The sequence below is a fragment of the Drosophila kikkawai genome, unplaced genomic scaffold (assembly GCF_030179895.1).
Source record: "Drosophila kikkawai strain 14028-0561.14 unplaced genomic scaffold, DkikHiC1v2 scaffold_131, whole genome shotgun sequence".
NCBI classification, from domain to species: domain Eukaryota; kingdom Metazoa; phylum Arthropoda; class Insecta; order Diptera; family Drosophilidae; genus Drosophila; species Drosophila kikkawai.
The window spans coordinates 281,064-300,134 of NW_027222462.1; the positions used below are offsets into that span (position 1 = coordinate 281,064).

The 19,071-nt window shown below is 57.4% G+C and overlaps 1 protein-coding gene across 1 annotated transcript; it reads right to left on the reverse strand.

The window, feature by feature from the left end:
- Positions 1 to 289: 289 nt before the first annotated feature.
- LOC138929323 (uncharacterized) lies at positions 290 to 4,362 on the reverse strand. Its single transcript, XM_070288767.1, has 4 exons — positions 3,079 to 4,362; positions 2,456 to 2,906; positions 1,673 to 2,314; positions 290 to 1,590 (listed from the first exon to the last, which is right to left on the reverse strand). The coding sequence occupies exons 1-4, from the start codon at positions 4,360 to 4,362 to the stop codon at positions 290 to 292; spliced, it is 3,678 nt and encodes a 1,225-aa protein (XP_070144868.1).
- Between the last annotated feature and the right edge of the window lie 14,709 nt (positions 4,363 to 19,071).

The window sequence follows — 19,071 nt, forward strand, 5'->3', positions numbered from 1 at the left end:
GCGATCGATCCTGGCGTTGCCAGATGCTGATACTATCGCTGACAGCGTTGCCACTTGCGCGCGTGACTTCAAAGCTTAGTGCTCGATTTGAACTTCCCTTCGCGGGGTTTATTTGGCTTCATGCCGTTGGCTTCATGCCGGGTGATGTGTTTTTTTTTTTTGTTTTTATTAAAAAAAGAATATAGAGTTAAGTGTAATATACAAAAAAGGGAAAGAGTGGAAGAGTCCGCACCCGTGGGACTGCCGCAAAGCCATACTTCACGGGGGCGGCTGGCGGTCCTAATGCCCCTCATCGGCCTTCAGTGCGACGGGTCTGCTCCCGGCGCCTCAGCTCTCGCATCACGGATGCTGCCATTTCAGCAACCGCATCCCATTTAGAGGGGGTCTCCATCATGCAGCAGACTAAGTTGTCAGGTGTCAGGCGGCAGTTCATTGCCGCTTCCAGCGCGGCTCGTTCCGCCGAGAAAAGGGGGCATACGAAGAATGCATGCTCCGCGTCCTCAGTAAAAGCGCTGCCACAGTAGTCGCAGTACGGGTCGCCCTCATGCTTAAACCTGTGCAGGTAAGCCTTGAAGCAACCATGTCCTGTGATGATCTGCGTGGTGTAGTAGTCCAGCTGACCATGTCGTCTCTGCAACCAGGGAACCAGATCGGGGATGAGCCTGTAGGTCCATCGTCCTGTGCTCGCGTTGTTCCATTTATCCTGCCATCGAGCCATGGTGCTGCTTCTCTGGATTCTGCTATATGAATTCCCAGTCCTGCGATCCTCTGCCAGTAGGTCTATTGGGATTGCTCCCGATACCACCAATGCAGCTTCTTCTGACACCGTGCAGAAGCAGCTCGAGATGCGCAAAGCACAGCGTCTGTAGGCAGATTTACACTGCCGGCTGTAGCTGACAGTCCTCATGGCTTCCGCCCAAATCGGAGCGGCGTACAAGATGGTCGAGGTCACCACTGTAGCTATTAATCGTCTGCTATGCTGCTTTGGGCCACGGGTGTTGGCCATCATCCTAGAGATAGCGGCCGTGGCCTTAGATGCCTTGGCCGCTGCGTACTCCAGGTGGCTCTTAAAATTCAGCCTATGGTCGATCATGACTCCGAGGTACTTGATCGCCGGACTGGACTCGACGTATGTCGAGCCAACCCGGAAGGTGACCTTCTCTACGGTCTTTCTACTGCTTATGAGCACTGCTTCCGTTTTGTGTTCGGCGAGCGTGAGACCGTTGTCTTTCAGCCAAGACATCATCATGTCGATTGCAAGGCTGCATTTAGCAGAGACATCGGACAGGTGCTTCTCCACCGTGACCAGCGCTATATCGTCAGCGAACCCTACTACGGCGCAGCCATCTGGTAGTAGAAGTCTCAGGATCCCGTCATACATGACGTTCCACAGGATTGGCCCAAGAACAGATCCCTGTGGTACACCACCAGTCACGTGGTGCATCTGGTTGCCGTCGTCGGATGTGTACAGAAGGACGCGATCTTTGAAGTAGTCCGCTATCAGGAGGGTGAGGTTCCCTGATATGCCGCCGTGTTGGAGTGCCTGCAGGACTAAGCTCCAATTTGCTGAGTTGAAAGCGTTTTTGACATCTAGGGTGCAGACCAGGCAGTATTGCTTGGTGCCTCCCTGCCATCTTTCGCCTTCCATCGCGTTTACTGCCATTAGCGTTACCTCTCGTATCGCGTCGATCGTGCTCCGCTTCTTCCTGAAACCGTGCTGCTGATTCGAGGGCTCCACGCTCTTCGATCTCTCTCTCCAACTTGTTGCAGATTATGCGCTCAAATATATTCCCCAGTGTGTTGAGCATGCACAGGGGGCGATATGAGGACGAGTCGTCATTCATTTTGCCTCGTTTAGGGATAAGCACTAGTCTCTGCTGCTTCCATGCTCTTGGAAAAGTGCGCTCCGCAATGCACCTGTTGTATACCTGTGAAAATAGGCTTGGGTATGACTTCATTATGGCATGAAGTGCAGCGTTGGGAATGCCATCGGGTCCCGGGGCTTTGGCTGCCTTGCTGCTGGCCACCGCGCACAGTAATTCCTCCTCGCTGGTGAAGATCGCTTCACTCGCAGCTATGTTTGGCAGCACGAGGGGCGGCTGCGACGGGAAGAGCGTGGAGATTATAGCTCCAAGTTGTTCCTGGGAGGTTGGAGTCGGCGGTCTGTAGAGCTTGCCCATGACCAGCTTGTATGCCGAGCCGAAGGGTTCCTGGTCTGCTGCATCGCACAGCTCTTGGAAGCACCTGCTCTTACTCGTCTTAATAGCGATTTTGAGGGCTTTTTTCTTCTCCTTGTAGCATATCTCGAACAGCGCTTTCGTGGGACGCCCTCGACTTCGTTGACATCTTCGCCTTGCAGAGAGGCACTCGCTCCTGGCGACGGATATCTCATGATTCCATCAGGGGACTGGTCTCCTTCCATTTCCTCTAGTGGAGCTCGCCATGGCGGCATCACAAGCAGCCTTGATTCTCGCAGCTAATATGTCGGCGCAGGTGTTGGCGTCGCCAGTGATGACGTTGCCATCCATACTGCTTAGGAGTGTATCTGCGTTAAGGGTGTGTACCTTGTACGCAGATTGCCGGAGAGACGGGCCCTGTTGGCTGTGCGTCGTCTGGGTGATAATGGCTGCGTGGTCGCTGTATGTGAGCAGATCCGTGACCTTCCAGTGGCTGGTCCGGCAGAGCTCCGGGCTGGCGAAAGTCAGGTCAATGATTGACTCTCTGCCTGCCTTGCTATAGGTGCATCTAGCTCCATCGTTCAGGAGACAAACGTCTAATGTGGCCAGGGCGTCCAGAAGGATGGTTCCCCGCTGAGTCGTTTTCGAGCTCCCCCAGGCGGTGGACCACGCATTGAAGTCCCCAGCGATTAGTACTGGGGATCTTCCGCGGGCGTCTCGGGCGATCTCCTGCAAGATGTCTCTAAAGGCATCTATATGCAAGCTCGGGGCAAGGTAGCAGCTTGGTTGCTTGGACCTTAGCCCTTGCATAGCCAGGTCTCGACGCCCTCTGCGACAGGTGTCCGGGGGACTGCCCGCAGCTCCATATGGCTGCACCACCATCCGCACTCTGTTGCCATACTCTTGGCTTGTGGCCTTCTTCCCCGCATCTGAAGCAGGAGTTTTGTGTGGCCTTGGCTACTGAGTCTGAGGCCCTGCATCTCGTCGAGGTATGCCCATAGCCCATGCATTTGAGGCACCTCCTTAGCTCGGTCTTCTGTCTGATGCGACAGACGACCCATCCGATTCGGATTTTGCCCTTATCGAGCAGTCGCCGCGCATGATCAGGCCTGAGGTTGACGGTTGCTGTTTGCGTGCCGCCAAACGCCTTCCGCATCCTAGGTGCAGCGTTGCTTGCGATGTCTGAATCCTCTCCGGCAAACAGAGCCATAGTGACTTCTTCGCCGCTGGTCATCTCGTCCAGGTCGCGAATCTCCACTTGCACAGTTTCCTGCATGACCGCCACCTCTGCTTTATCGGATATGGCCGTCCTGAGTGCTGCCTGCAGCTGCTGTGTGGACGGGTCCTGAGGCTTCTGCATTCTCAATAGGAGTCCGCCATTTGCAGTTCTTCGCAAGCCTTGAACATTATCTTTGAGTCCCTGGAGGGAGGGCTCAGTTTTGACCAGCTTCAACATATCTGCGTACGAGCCTTCGCTGCACTTTATTAAAATAGCGTCGGCGCGCTGCTTCCTGGGCATGACAGCGTTTGGTGCTCGAGTCCCTTTGGGTTCGCTGCTCTCCGGTCTCGGTTGGGAATTCCTGGGTTTAGGCTTGGCCCTGACCTGTTGCCATGCCGAATTTCCTGGCCCGGTGGTGCAGGCCGCTTTAAGGATCGTGGCTGTCAGCGTGGGAGTGGTCTGCTGGCTTACGCTCGAGGTAGAGCCCTTGGTGTGGCCATCGGCCAGCGCTGCACTGATGTCGACCTGCAGCTTTTTCATCGCCATCATGGAGTCGATTGTCCCCTGGGTGACGTGGCGGGCCACCTTTTTGTTGTTTGTCTTGGTATCCGTGAGTTTGGCGATCATCTCGTCTAGCATCTTCCCCAGCTTTTCGGCTAGTGCTGGTGCGCTAGTGTCCACTCTCTGCTTCTTGTGCGCTCCTGACTGGTTCCCATCGGGGCTCACAGCATCAAAGCTTCTCTTCGGAGTAGCCGTTTCCTCCTCAGTCTCGCCGAAAACAAACACGGGTCCCTGCACATTTGGCGGTGCCGACACCGGTTGCTTCTCTGGCATGCTCGCGGGAGGCGAGTGTTGCATCTCCTGCTTGTTGCGCTGGAAGTTTCGCAGCAGTTCCTCCTCTGCTCTAGCTACTGCTAATGCCTGGGTCTCGTCGTCCCGGCCTGCAGGCGGTTTCGTTTGGCTCATCGCACCTGCTCCTTAGTGGGGTCCCTCGGTGCACAGGGATTTCCCCCAGTGGATGCCTGATGGGAGTTATACCGCTCCTTCTCGGTCCCCAGAGCCCCTTTTGACTGGCGCCGCCTCAGCGGAGGGGTTGGATAGCGGCTAGTTCCTTGGCCTTCTGCTCGTTGCCCCACTGGAGCCAGCTGCGGAATATTAACTGGGGCCGTATGGGTGGGCCTTCCAGCTGTACGCACAAATTTAGGATTAAATTAAAGGCCAAAACTTGGTATAGCCTCTAGTTAACATTTTTAAATTTGCGCGGGCTGCACTCGTTTTCCAACACTACCTCAAGTGCGAAAGCTCCCTACGCGTGCGTTGCGCAACACTGTGATCAGCTGATCTTGTTGTGCTGCAGAAAACGCGAGGGAAAATGGAAAAAAGAGTGGCTTGTGGAAACTGTTCCAATTCGTGAGAGTGAGGTGCTCACTGGACGAGAGAGCGGTCCCCCCCCCTTGCCCTGGGGGTCTATGGCGATCGCGAGTACCAAGATTCCCAAGATTCGGATATCCTCCCTGGGCCGGTTCTGGTACGTACCCTTGTCCCGAGGTGTCTCACACTGCACTAATACTGCTTTTCAGCTGCTTCCGAGGTGTTTACACTGGCTCCTAGACGGTTCACTTTCGGAGCTCGGAAAAACGCGTCCAACCACTGTGAGTAGAAAACACTGTTTTGATGATGTGTTTTTTTTTTTTTTTTTTTTTTGTTGTAGTCAAATAAATATTTATTCCCTAATATAATAGAATTAATAATAATAATAACAATAATGCTCCACAGTAAGACGAAGAATGGTGCGAGGGAATAAGAGCTCACGCCGTGCGGTACCGCCGCCAGGCATTGCTTCGCGGGCGCGGAGGCCCCTACTCCGGCCGCTCCTTCCGCCTTCTCTCCAGACCGGATCCTCGTCCCTCCAACAAGAACGCTGGCCGTCTCCACTGCTTTCCGGCTCGAGATGAGGACAGCTTCCGTCTTGTGAGCCGCCAACTCTAGCCCCGCGAGAGCCAGCCACGCCTCTACGGCTTGGATGGCCGTGTCAGCCCGCGCCTCCACGGCAGCTATCTCCTTCGCTGCCACGACGATAGCGACGTCGTCCGCAAAGCCAACCAGGCTGGTGCAGGCAGGCATCGGAAGCCTCAGTACGCCGTCATACATGACGTTCCAGAGAAGAGGTCCCAGGACGGAGCCTTGAGGGACTCCGGCTGAGATATTATACTCTCTGGAACCCATGCTCGTGTCCAACGTGAGAACTCTGTTGCTGAAGTAGCTGAGCGCTACATTCAGTAGGTACCCCGGAATGTTGAATTTCCTCAGGGACTCTAGCGTACGGCTCCAGTCTGCAGAGTTTTAGGCATTCCTGATGTCGAGGGTGACGACCAGACAATAGGATTTGGTTCCACCTTTCCATCTGGTTCCTGCAATGGCATCCTCCGCGATCTTAACGACCCTCGCAATGGCGTCCAGCGTAGACCGTCCCTTCGTGAATCCGTATTGTTCAGGGGAGAGACCACCCGCGGCTTCGATGGCTTCGCCCAACCGAGTTGAGATCACTCTCTCGAAGACCTTGCCAATCGTGTCCAGCAGGCAGATTGGCCTATAGGACGATGCCTCACCAGGTGGCTTGCCTGGCTTGGGCAGCAGCAAAAGCCGCTGCCTTTTCCATCTGTCGGGGAACGTCCCCTCCAGGAGGACGACAGCAGCGATAGAGAAAGCTTGGTTGCTCTGCTCGGAATGGCGTCCGGCCCCGGCGCCTTCTTAATCTTCAGGCTTCTGCCGGCCTGTAGAACCTCATCTTCCGAGACCCAGCGGATGTCGCCCAACTCGGTACTAGGGCAGATCGCGACCTGCCGCCCGTTAGGAAACAACGTGCCAACTATGCTCTCCAGCGTCGCCGGGTCAGTTGGGGCACTGCCGCCCGCATTGAGCCTTTTCACCACCATTTTGTAGGCTCCTCCCCAAGGATCCTCATCGGCGGCGTCGCACAGCTTGAGGAAGCACTCGCGTTTACTGTTCCTGATGGCAGTCTTCAGCTCCTTCCTTGCCACCTTGTAGCGGTCGTTGCACGCAGGAAGGCGCGAGGTGCCTCTAGCTCGCTGCAGCAGCCTTCTGCTTCGGAGGCATTTGCGGCGAAGGTCAGCGATCTCCTCGCTCCACCAGAACACCGGGGAGTGATGCTTCCTAAACGGCTTCCTCAGTAGCATGCTTTGGTTGCACGCGCCATCAACCGCAGCCGCTAGTTTTTTGGCCATCTCGCTGGCTCCATCGTCCTCACAAGCCGTGAAGCCCTCGAGGGCATTTGCAAAATCCCGCGGCCTGAAGGTGTCCTGCAGGAACGCCTTCCTATCCGGGAGTAGGGACCCACTCGTGCGATGCGCGGCGCCTATCGAGCACTCGATAGCCTCGTGGTCGCTGGCGGTATAGGCCTCGCTGATCTTCCATCGGGCGCGGCTGGTCAGCGCACTGCTGACATAGGTGAGGTCGATTACCGAGCCCACCCCGGCCCTGCTGAAGGTCTGCCGGGAGCCTTCGTTCAGAAGGACTACGTCCAGAGAGGCGAAGGTCTCCAGCACCGCTCGGCCTCTGGCGTTGGTCCGGGAGGATCCCCATTCCATGGCCCAGGCGTTGAAGTCGCCGCCAACCACGACGTTGCTCCGCCCACGCAGATCGCTGCTCAGCTCGTGCAGAATCCTGCCGAACGCCTCCAATGAGAGACTGGGTGCCAGATAGCAGCTGTACAGCCAAGTGCCGCCGACGTTCGCCCGGACAAAGCCTTCCGCTGCTTTGGTGTCGCACATCTCCGGAGCATCCGCTCCGCAGAGCCACAAGGCCGCCTTGCCAGAGCGGTCAGTGGCCCAGACGCGGCTGGTACCGACCCTGTAGGGTTCGCTCAGGACTGCCACCTCCGAGCCCAGCTCCCGCACCGTCTGCGACAGCAGATCCTGCGCAGCCCTGCAGTGATTCAGATTGAGTTGAATCAACTGCATGTAGGCTTGGGATTCGCATACCCACTGTTCGAGGCTGGACATCCCCTGGCGCCTGCCTTGTGCCTCGTCTCCTTCCTTCCGGCCGCAGAGCATATGAAGCAAGACGGCTCCTTGTTGCACGAAGCCGCCTTGTGTCCCGGCTCGCCGCAGTTAATGCAGCAACCGCTCCTGTCCACAGGGCCCTTGCAGTGGATCGCAATATGCCCAGGTTCTAGGCATCTGAAGCACCTCACGGGACCAAGTCGTTCCCGGATCCTGCAGATGGTCCATCCAATCCGAACTTCACCTCTATGGAGGACGGCTTTGGCAAGGGATACGGGAAGGCTGATTATCGCAGTTTGGGTTTCAGCAAAACTGCGGCGCATGCTCCGCACTTTCACCCTCTCCGCCTCGAAGTTAAACTGGCCCGCGAGTGCGGCGCAGACCTCCTGCTTCGTATAGATCGGCTCGATATTGCGCACCTCCAAGACGAGGACTTTTGAGTCCTCTGTCGTTGCGCGCACCGACGCTGTATCTCCGAGCACCTTCTCGATGCTCTCCCTCATTGTCGTGGCGCTCTCGGCGCTACCTTTCGCCACCTCCAGGAGCAGGTTACCGTTATTGGTTCGGCGAACCTTTGACACACAGCGTCCCAGGTCCGACAACTGCTTGTCCTCTCTCCTCGTAACCATTGCGAGCACCTCGCTGTAGGACTTGCCGCTCGCGTGGACAATGACAGCGTCCGGGCGAGTGCGACGCGCTGTTCTCGGCTTCCTTGCCACGACCTCCCAGTCGTTTACGGGGATTGCCTGGCTCTCAGGCTTCCGAGCTGGCCTATGCTGCTCCGATGCATCAAGCACCGCCGCTGGTGGCTTCGCACGGGGCTTCTTGGGCGCCCTTGCGCTTTTCTGCTGCGCTTGGCGAGGGGGTGGCGGGGCCAGCACCGGTGCGGGTAATCCCGGCGCATCTGGCTGGCTTAGCCTTCTCCAAGGCTCGGTTTGGGCCGCGGCCTCCTTTTTCCAGGTGGTCACCGTTTGCTGCTCCTTGTCCGCGCTTTTGGTAATCTGGGCGCATTTCCGACACAGGTTGTTTGCGACCCGGCTCTCCTGCCTGTCGCTGACTCCTGCCACGACCGCTCTGCTTGCCGCAAGGATGCTCGAGTGCAGGGTTTTCACCCTGGCAATCATTTCTCTCAGCGGCACGGTAATATGCCGCGTCGACTTATCCATCATTCTGGATGAGACCTTTTGTAATAGATTGCCCATCTCCTGCAGATCCTGCAGGCAGGCTGCCTTCTCTGAAGCCTTGCTCTTCTTCGCCGGCGTAGTTCTCGGTGAGCTAGTCGGGCTAGCCGGGTCCCTCAGCCTCTTAGGGGGCGGCGTAGAGCCTGTGCTCTGCCCACCTTCATGGGCCTCGTACATCGGTGGCGTACGGGAGAGCTTATTGCTCCTCCCGAACGCCGCCTCCTCCTCCTCATCCCTCGGTGCACCTGGCGAGCTCGCAAGTGCAGACCTGCCCGCGCAGGGGTTTTCCTCCTCCATATCCGGCTAGTCAGTCCGCGCAGGGCTCCCACGCTGGCCAAGAATTTCCCCCTGGCTCTACGACGGGGGATATACCGCCCCAACTCGGTCCCCGAAGCCCGTTTGCTCGGGACACCGCCTAGGCGGGGAATCGGGAATTGGTCAGATCCGAGACCTTTTTCCGCCTGCCAGCTGCGCGACCTTGCACGGTTCCGGGTTAGCAATTAATAAAATTTATTGCTTAATATGTCGATTTAAATTAAAAATTTAAAACGGCACAGGGCGGGAAAGCTTAACCGCAAGCACTTTCCAACACTAAAGTATGCTGTTAGGCGCGGCTGTACAAGCTCCCGCGGTAGCGTTGCACAACACTGGATCAGCTGCGATCAGCTGTGTTTGAGTGCCAAAAAGAAAACGCGGGGAAAGGCTTGTGGAAAGTGGAAAGCAGCAAGAGTGGAAGGCGTCTGCTGGGAAGAGAGGCTGGAGTTCCCCCTCCCCCCTGTCCACCGGATCCTGAGGCGGCCTGGATTGCCAAAAAACTTTTGGGCGTCCGGAGCCTAGTGGAGCCGAAGCCAGGAACGATCCGGTTACGTACCTGTGTACCTGGGAGAAAAAATTTGGATAGTGGAAGTTTTGAAGAAGGAGTCCACTCCCGCGGGACTGCCGCGAAGCTATACTTCGCGGGGTGGCTGGCGGTCAGGTTGCCGCTCATCTAAGGCCCTCAGTGCGTCGGGTCTGCTCCCGGCGCCTTAGCTCCCTCATGACGGTTGCTGCCATGTCCGTAACCGCATCCCAGTTGGATGGGGTCTCCAGCATACACCCAATTATGGTCTCGGGTGTAAGGCGACGGTTGGTTGTTGCCTCTGCTGCCTCTCTTTCCGCGCGGAAAAGCGGACACTCGAAGAAGGCGTGTTCTGCATCCGCAACGGATGCACCGCCGCAATAGTCGCAGGATGGGTCGGCCTCGTGCTTGAATCTGTGAAGATAGGCCTTGAAGCATCCGTGGCCCGTGATCAGCTGCGTTGTGTAGAAGTCTACTTGCCCGTGACGTCTGTGTATCCACTGATCCAGATCGGGGATGAGCCGATGTGTCCAGCGTCCAGTGCTCGCGTTATCCCACCTCGCCTGCCACCTTGCGACAGTGGTGCTCCTCTGGGTTCTGCTGCCCGAGTTACCGGTCCTGCGTTCCGCTGCCAGCAGGTCGATAGGGATCGATCCGGCTACCACCAGCGCAGCTTCTTCAGAGACCGTGCAGAAGCAGCTGGAGATGCGCAGCGCGCAGCGTCGATACACCGTCCTGCATTGGCGGCTGTAGCTCGCAACCAGCATGGCCTCCGACCATATCGGTGCGGCGTAGAGTAGGGTTGACGTCACGACTGTTGATATCAGCCGTCTACTGTGCTGCCTAGGACCGCGCGTGTTGGCCATCATCCTCGAGATGGCGGCAGTGGCCTTGGACGCCTTGGCCGCTGCGTACTCCAAGTGACACTTGTAGTTGAGCCTGTGGTCGATCAGGACCCCAAGGTATTTAACCGTCGGGCTTGACTCGATGGTGGTCGAGCCGACCCGGAAGTTCACCTTCTCGACAATCTTTCGGCTACTGATAAGTACGGCCTCCGTTTTCTGCTCGGCAAGGGAGAGACCGTTGTCTGCTAGCCACGACATCAGAATGTCTATCGCATGGCTACATTTAGTAGAGACGTCTGATAGGTGTTTCTCCACCGTGACAAGCGCGATATCGTCTGCAAAGCCAATTACAGAGCAACCTTCGGGTAGTGGCAGCCTCAGTATGTCGTCATACATGACGTTCCACAGAAGTGGCCCGAGGACTGAGCCTTGGGGTACGCCTCCTGTCATGTGTGTAAGGCTTCATGCCGGGTTTTTTTTTTTTTTTTTTTTTTTTTGTATTCATTTATTACACAACAATTACAATTCGCTCACGAGTAACAAAAACAAAAGATGAGTAAGACAGGGCAAGGGGCCCGCGAGTGTGCGGTACGGCCGCAAAGCAATGCTTCGCACATCGGTAAGCCGCTCAGCCAGTCTGCTCCTTCCTCGATCTCTCCAGGGCCCTGAGAGATCTCATCAGCTTGGCAGCGAACTCTGCCGCCGCCTCCCATGTCCTCGGGTCCGCCAGCATCAGCGGCACCAGCGTATCCGCGCTGATGGCTGCACCTGCTATCGCCTCCAGCTCGTCCCTCTCCTCGTCGAACCGGCGGCAGTCGAAGATGACGTGGGCTGCATCCTCTGTTATCCCGGATCCACATTCCGGGCAGCTTTCCTCCGCGTCATGGCCAAACCTCTTGAGGTAGCTACGGAAGCATCCATGCCGGCTCAGCACCTGGGTCAGGTAAAAGTCTACCTGTCCGTGCTTCCGCTCCATCCAGGCCTCGATGTTGGGGATCATCCTGTGGGTCCAGCGACCTTTAGACGAGGCATCCCACCGGGCCTGCCAGCTTCCGTAGCTCCTTTTTCTGGCCGCGCTTTTCAGCTCGGCCTTCGAGACCGTATCGGCTCCCTGCTGGGCGCGTATCACGGCACGAATGTCCGCCTTCTCCCGGATCAGCTCCTTCAGGGGGACCAGCCCTGCTAGTACCAGCACCGCGTCGTCCGAGATGGTTCGGAAGGCGCTCGCCACTCGGATGGCACAGAGTCTATATGTCGACTCGATACCCTTCATATAAGACTTTTTTTCAGCCGCCTCCGCCCACACTGGTGCCGCATACAGCAATTGGGAGGTGATGACGCTGGTCAGCAGCCTCCTTGTGCTCTGCTTAGGTCCCCTGGTGTTCAGCAGCATCCGAGACAGTGCTCCAACCGTCCCACTGGCCTTCTTTTGGGCGTACTGGAGGTGTTCTTTGAAGGACAGCCTTGTGTCGAGGAGGACACCCAGGTATTTGATGGCCCTCTGGGATTTTATGGCCGTTCCTCCGACCAGGACCTCCGCCGTTTCGATTTTTTCCCTGCTCGAAATCAGGACTGCCTCCGTCTTGTGCGCAGCTAACTCCAGGCCAGCGTTCGAGAGCCACGCCTCGATTGCTCTGATCGCACCGTTCGCTTTTTCCTCCGCAGCCGCCCGCTCCTTCGCGACTACAACCACGGCTATGTCGTCCGCGAAGCCAACTATCTTGGTGTCGCTGGGCATCGGGAGTCGCAGGACCCCGTCGTACATGGTGTTCCAGAGCAGGGGTCCCAGCACGGAGCCCTGCGGGACTCCGGCTGAGACTTCGTATGCTCTGGACCCCGTGCTCGTGTCCACGACGAGAGTCCTCTCACTGAAGAAACTTCTCACCATCTCCAGCAGATATCCTGGAATGTTGAGGGCTGCAAGAGACTCCAGCGTCCGATTCCAGTCCGCTGTGTTGAAGGCGTTCCTAATGTCCAGCGTGACCACCAGACAGTATTTCTTGGAACCGCCTTCCCACCTCTTTCCCGCGATCGCCGATCCCGCCGTCTCCTTCACCGCCTCGATTGCGTCCAGCGTTGACTTCCCTTTTCTGAAGCCGAACTGGCTCGGCGAGAGGCCTCCGGCCCACTCGATGGCGGCATGTAGCCTTGCGGCTATTATCTTCTCGAGCACCTTGCCCGTGGTGTCGGTGAGACAGATTGGCCTATACGATGATGGCTCTCCGGGCGGTTTGCCCGGTTTGGCCAACAGCAGAAGCCTTTGCCTCTTCCACCTCTCTGGAAAGGTACCCTCCTCAAGGCACCTTGAGTATAGGCCGGCGAACTCCGTTGGGTGCAACGCGATGGCCAGCTTCAGCGCACGGTTAGGCACTGCATCCGGCCCCGGCGCCTTTTTGGGGCGTACGCTCCGTCCCATCCTGGTCACCTCTTCGTCCGAAACCGCCCAGACGTCGCTGGAATGACTCACAGCGCTGCTCTGCCAGGTCACCGGTGCTCCCCTCGGGAATAGGGCTTGCACAATGCCGTCCAGTGTATCCGGATCAGAAGGGGCCGTGCTACCCGCTTTCAGCCCTTTGACCACCAGTCTATAGGCTCCGCCCCAGGGGTCGTTTTCCGCTTCGTCGCAGAGCCGCAGGAAGCAGTCCCTCTTCGCGTCCCTTATGGCAATTTTTAGAGACTTCCGTGCCGTTTTATATGCCTCGCTGCACTCGGCGACTCTGGACGAGCCTCGAGCCCGCGTCATACGTCTCCGCGCGCGAAGGCAGGTGGACCGGAGGTCGGCTATCGTGTCGCTCCACCAGAACATAGGCCTCTTGTTCCTCCGAAACGCCCCTCTCAGCCGCATGCTCCTGTCGCAGGCACATTCCATAAGTGCAGCGGTCTGGTTCGCCAACTCGTTCGCTCCAACTGATTCATCGGCTGACATGCCCTCCAGTGCGTCCGTGAATATCCGTGTGCAGAGCGTGTCCGGTCGGTATGCCTTGTTGGGTCTCAACACGGCGCGAGGACTCTCGGACTCCCCTACCGAACAGAGGATAGCCTCGTGATCGCTCCCCGTATATACGTCGCTGATCTCCCATTTGGCATTATGGGAGATTGCACTGCTCGCAAACGTGAGGTCGATGATCGAGGCAGCTCCCGCTCTGACAAACGTGTGCCGCTCTCCGTGGTTCAGGAGGACAACGTCCGTCGAGGCGAACGCCTCTAGCACCACCCGTCCTCTGGCGTTGGTCGCTTCATGCCGGGTGTGCGTGTGTGTGTGAGTGTTTTTTTTTTTTTTTTTTAAATTCGTTTATTTAGAGTTAAAAAGGGGGGGGGGGGGACATGTACATAATGGAAAATGGGGTTACAGTAGATGTAGCAATGCTTCGCGCGGGCGCCGCTCCCCATTACGTCTGCTCCTGGTTCCTGCGCCTTTCCTCGATCCTGAGCTTGCCCAGGATCGTGGCGGCAAAGCTGGAGACTCCCTGCTAGTTTTCCTCGTTCCTCAGCATCTCAGGAACAAGATTTTCTACCGTGATGCTGGTCCTTAGAAGGGTCTCAACCGTGCGACGCTCGTTCTCGAATTTTACGCACGAGAACAGCACGTGCTCGGCTGTCTCCTCGACATCATGGCCGCAACGACTGCAGCCTCCACTCTCCTCGTGGCCGAACCTATGCAGGTAACTTCTGAAGCAACCGTGGCCACTGAGGACCTGGGACAGGAAGAAGTTCACCTGCCCGTGCGCCCTCTTGGTCCACGGTATTAGGCGGTGCGTCCAACGCCCTTTTGATGAGGCATCCCATCTTGCTTGCCAAGCGGTTAGAGATGCACTCTTTGCAGCTGCTCGTGCCTCCTTCTTCTCCCCGGACGATAGGACTCGGCCGTAGACCTTCTTGTGTATTTCTGCTTGCTCCTTGGCCAGCAGATCTATCGGCGGGGTGCCAGCTATAGCCAGCGCCGCCTGGTCCGAGACCGTCCGAAACGCACTGCAGATGCGTAGAGCGGCCAGACGGTGTGAGGCAACCAGACCACGACTGTATGAAGGCGATGCCATGGCGTGACTCCACACAGGGGCTGCGTACAGCATGGTCGCTCTAGCTGCACTCGCTAGAAGGAGCTTGCTCGCTTGCCTTGGGCCATGGTGGTTCAGCATGATCCTGGACAGCGCTCTCACTGCCGTGGCAGCCTTAGAGCTTGCGTACGTCAGATGCTCCTTGAAGGAGAGTCTGGTGTCGATCATCACTCCTAGGTATTTGATAGCTCTAGAAGATCTGACCATTGCATCGCAGACCCGAACGCTTGCCACTTCCACCTTTTTCCTGCTGCTCACCAGGACGGCTTCGGTTTTCTGCGGCGCTAGCTGCAATCCGGCGTTCGACAGCCACTCGTTAATGATGGCGATACTCTGGCTGCTAGTCTCCTCTGCTCTCTTGATCTCCTTCGCGACAGTGACCACCGCTATGTCGTCTGCGAAGCCCACAATCTCCGTTCTCCCTGGTAGTGGGAGCCGGAGAACGCCGTCGTACATTGCATTCCACAAAAGTGGCGCAAGCACGGACCCTTGCGGAACCCCGCACGACAGCTCGACCGCTTGAGTGCCGCTGTCCGAGTCTATCTGCAGCACCCTGTCGTGAAAATAGCTTCGCATCAGGTTGAGCAGATAGGTGGGAACACCGAAGTTGGACAAAGCATCCATTATCCGGCCCCATCTCGCCGTGTTGAAGGCATTGCGTATGTCCAGGGTGACAATACGGCAATATTCCTTAGAGCCCCCTTTCCAGCGCTGTCCGGCGATAGCCGCGGAGGCAATGTCCACCACCTTGGTGATTGCGTCGACGGTCGACATGGCCTTCCTGAACCCGTACTGGGAGTCAGAGAGGCCTCCTGCCGCTACGATTGCCCTCTCCAGTCTCGTGCTGATTAGGTGTTCCAGCACCTTGCCGGCCCCGTCTATCAGACATATGGGTCTGAAGGATGCTGGGTCGTCCAGCGGCTTTCCCGGCTTAGGCAACAGGACCAGCCTTTGCGCTTTCCACCTTGAGGGAAAGAGCCCTTCTCGGATGCACTTGTCAAACAGCGCCGCGAATATATCCGGACGGAGACAAATCGCTAGCTTAAGCGCCCTGTTGGGAACGCAGTCCGGGCCTGGCGCCTTCGCCACCTTGATCCTTGCCGCCACTGCCAGCATCTCTTCTTCGGAGACGGGCTCCAGCTCATGCAACGGGTAGGTGCCAGCCCCTGCTGCAAGCTCCGGGTTAGTCATCCTGGGGAACAAGTGCGCGACTATCCTCTCTAGGCTTTCGGCATCCAGTGGGGCGCGGTTGTTGGCTCTACCGACCTTCTTCACAATAATCTTGTACGCATTTCCCCACGGGTCTCGGTCAGCTGCCTCGCACAGATCAAGGAAGCATTTCATCTTGCTGCCCTTTATTGCCGCCTTGAGAGCCCTTCTGCACCGGTGGTATGTCTCACGCTTTACCAGGTGTGACTGGGAACCGTACGACCGTTGGTATTGCCGCCTGGCTCTTACGCAGTCCTTCCGTGCCTCTGCTATCTCGTGATTCCACCAGTACACAGAGTCGCGATGCCTAGAGTGGGCGGTCCTGGAAGGAATGCACTCCTCGCAGGCCGTGAGCACCTGTGACATCACCGAGTTAGCCATAGCTTCAGGGTCGCCCGTCGCTTCCACTCTCTGTATCCTAGACGCGAAGGCTTGGGTGTCGAGCCAGTCCACCCTGAAGCACTTGCGCTGCTGCGCGGGGGGAGGTGGTGGCCGTGTGTTCCCGGCGTCCAACGAGGTGAATATCGCCGCATGGTCGCTTGCCGTGTACACCCTACTGAGCATCCACGTGCACTGCCCTGCTCTCGACCGACTGGCGAAGGTGAGATCTACTACAGAACCAGCTCCCGCCCGGCTGAAGGTGTGTTCCTGTCCTACGTTGAGTAGGGCCACATCCAGCGTTGAGAGCACTTCTAATAGGGTTCTGCCACGTACGTTTGTGTTTGGGCTACCCCAGTCGACCGCCCAGGCGTTGAAATCGCCCGCTGGCAGAGTCGGAGAACGGCCTCTAGCATCAGCAGCGAGCCTGTCAAGGATAACAGCGAACTCTGCTAGCGAGAGGCTGGGGGCGAGGTATATGCTGTAGACCCACCAGCCTCCAGCTTTGGCACGCACGAAGCCTTTGTCCGCGACGACATTCTCCAGTCGCAGGGGCGTGTTTCCGCAAACCCACAGAGCTGCCTTGCGGGATCTATCCACGGCCCAATTGTGATTGCGTCCGCCTCTGTACGGCTCGCTTAGCACAGCAAGCTCGGCTCCGCTTTCGCGGACCAGCCTTTGGCTGTCTTCCTGACCCTGGAGACGCTGTCGCTAACTTCTTCCATCTTGGCGTCATTAGCTCGCGTAACCAGGCCGAGCACCTCGCTGTAGGACATCTCTGGAGGAGGGCTGATGATCAGCGCATCCTTGCCTCGTCTTCTAGGCCTCTCACGCCGGCCCGCTCCTGTACGAACACGGCGCGGATGTTCGGTGGGCGACTTCCTGTCCCCTCCATCATTGCCCTCGGCCATCCTCCTGGGGTTAGGAGGTTGTGCGCTACGCGCCTTGGGGCGTTTTGGGTCGCTTCCCGGGCCTTCCTTGACCGGTTGAACGCGTCTGCTCGGAGAGGTCTGTGCAGCTTTATCGGAGCGCGGAGTACAGACTTGGGCTGTCTGACACCCGCGATCCACTGTATCCTCAATCCGGCTGTATGGGGTCCTAGCTTCCGGGTGGCGCATCAAGGCTTCTTGGAGCTCTTTGAGCCTAGCGAAGGCATTCTTCATGCCTTGGTTGATGCTCCGTACCTTCTGCTCGTTGACCTTCATAAGCAGGTCTTCGAGGATCGTCCCCATCTCCACTAGTTGTGGTTGGGGGGCTCTTAGCGTCTTAGTAGGATGCTCGGGTCCTGTCGGACTCGGGGAGTCCCTGTTGCGTTTCGCTAAAGGGGTGCATGAGTTATCCCCTTCAGCGGTCCCGCCTAGTGCCGGGGCAGCGGTGGTAAACGCCGCAATTCCTGGCGGGCTGCGCTGTGTGCGGGAGCCCTTCTGGAATGCTTTTAGTTCGTCGTCAGCACTTGTAGCTTTCGGGTTGACGTCGGACAAGTGGGCCGCCGGCGTCGCCGTTGTGGGAGAAATGTGGGTTAGGGCCTCCAGAATCCGTGCCCTTGCCGCGGGATCAACCGCGGGTGGATTTCCACATTTGTGGCTGCCACCTGGAGTAATACTGTTAGTACTCGACATTTCTGTTTGTGCATTTTAGCCCAATGCGAGGCTGCATTTTATACCTTCTGCCAGGTAGGTTAAAACTGCCGGCCATTATGGCTCAGCTTGTGGCATTCAGCTTCTGACACCTGTCATGGGTTTTACCCCGTAGGAGGCGCTAATGTGCGCATGTAGAGTGCATCGGCGCTGCAGCGCTGCCACTCAGCTGCAGTGCGACCGTTACTCTACACTGTTTTTTCCAGCTGATCGAGCAATCAGCTGACGTGACCGGCACAAAATTGTGGGGGCATCCACATTTGACCCAAAGAGAGAGTGCAGCGGCGGAAGAGAAGGAAGAGAAAGTTCCAGGGAAGAAAGATCCCCTCTTACCCCTATCCATCGTCCATCTCTCCAAAACATTGGGGCACTTCGGTGCCCTCCGCGGGCCGCAGGAGCCATGCCTCGACAGGTAAGTCTGGAGGCTACACTCACACTGCGTCCTACGTACTGTTACCACTTTTATTGCCCTAGGGGCACTGTCACAGCGCGAGTCTATTGCGGAGCCCCCGATGGGGCGTCCGTTCACCGCGACTTACACACACCGAGTATGTGTTTTTTTTTTTTTTTTTTTTTTTTTTTTTTTTTTTGAAAAAAACATAAAACATAACATTTAAGACTATAACTACATAAGTAACACAGGGTTGCTGGGAAGGACAAACAGAAACAGTGTAGAGGGCCGTATCGCGCGGTACCGCCGCTAGGCATTGCTTCGCGCGATATGCAGGCCGCCTACTCCGCTCGCGTCCTCCTCTCGTTCTCCATGGTCCTCAAGGTCTTCAAGACGCTGGCCACGAACATGGCTGTCGCGTCCCAGGTCACCTGGCTGACCAGCATGGTGGAAACCAGGTTGTCCACTGAGATGGCCGTACCCACGGCTTCCTCCAGCGCCTGCCGCTCATGGTGGAAACGATGGCAGTCGAAGAGTACGTGGTGCGCATTTTCTTCCACCCCGGTCCCGCATTCTGGGCAGTGATCCTCGGTGTCGTGACCGAATCGCTTCAGGTAGCTTCTGAAGCATCCGTGACCACTAAGAGCCTGAGTCAGGTAGAAGTCGACTTCTCCGTGCTTCCGACTTATCCAGCTTTTGATGTCTGGAATCAGGCGGTGGGTCCAGCGGCCTTTGGTGGATCTGTCCCACCTGTCCTGCCACCTGGCAACGCTTCTGCTCCTGGCACTCCCCCTGGCCTCGCGCCTTGCCGTTGGATTGTCCGGTACGCTATGGAGGCGGGCTTCCTGGGCTTCCTGCACTAGGTCGCCTAGCGGCACCAGCCCCGCAATGACCAGGGCCGCTTCGTCGGAGACGGTCCTGAAGGCGCACGCTACTCTCAGTGCGCTCAAGCGGTAGGTTCCTTCCGCGCCCCTCACGTAGCTTTTGACCTTCGCTGCCTCTGCCCAGACTGGGGCTGCGTAGAGAAGTTGCGAGGTTATCACACTCGTGAGGAGCTTCCTCCTGCACTGCTTAGGGCCTCTGGTATTAAGCAGGATTCGGGAGAGAGATCTTGCTGTT

What these genes read in the sequence shown, in the direction of transcription:
- LOC138929323 (XM_070288767.1), bottom strand. Translation starts at nt 4,362, where the DNA reads ATGAGCCAAACGAAACCGCCTGCAGGCCGGGACGACGAGACCCAGGCA. An exon ending in AAGAAGGCCACAAGCCAAGA is followed by an intron (nt 2,907 to 3,078) that starts GTATGGCAACAG and finishes GACATCTTGCAG; the next exon opens with GAGATCGCCCGAGACGCCCG. An exon ending in TGCGAGAATCAAGGCTGCTT is followed by an intron (nt 2,315 to 2,455) that starts GTGATGCCGCCA and finishes GTCCCACGAAAG; the next exon opens with CGCTGTTCGAGATATGCTAC.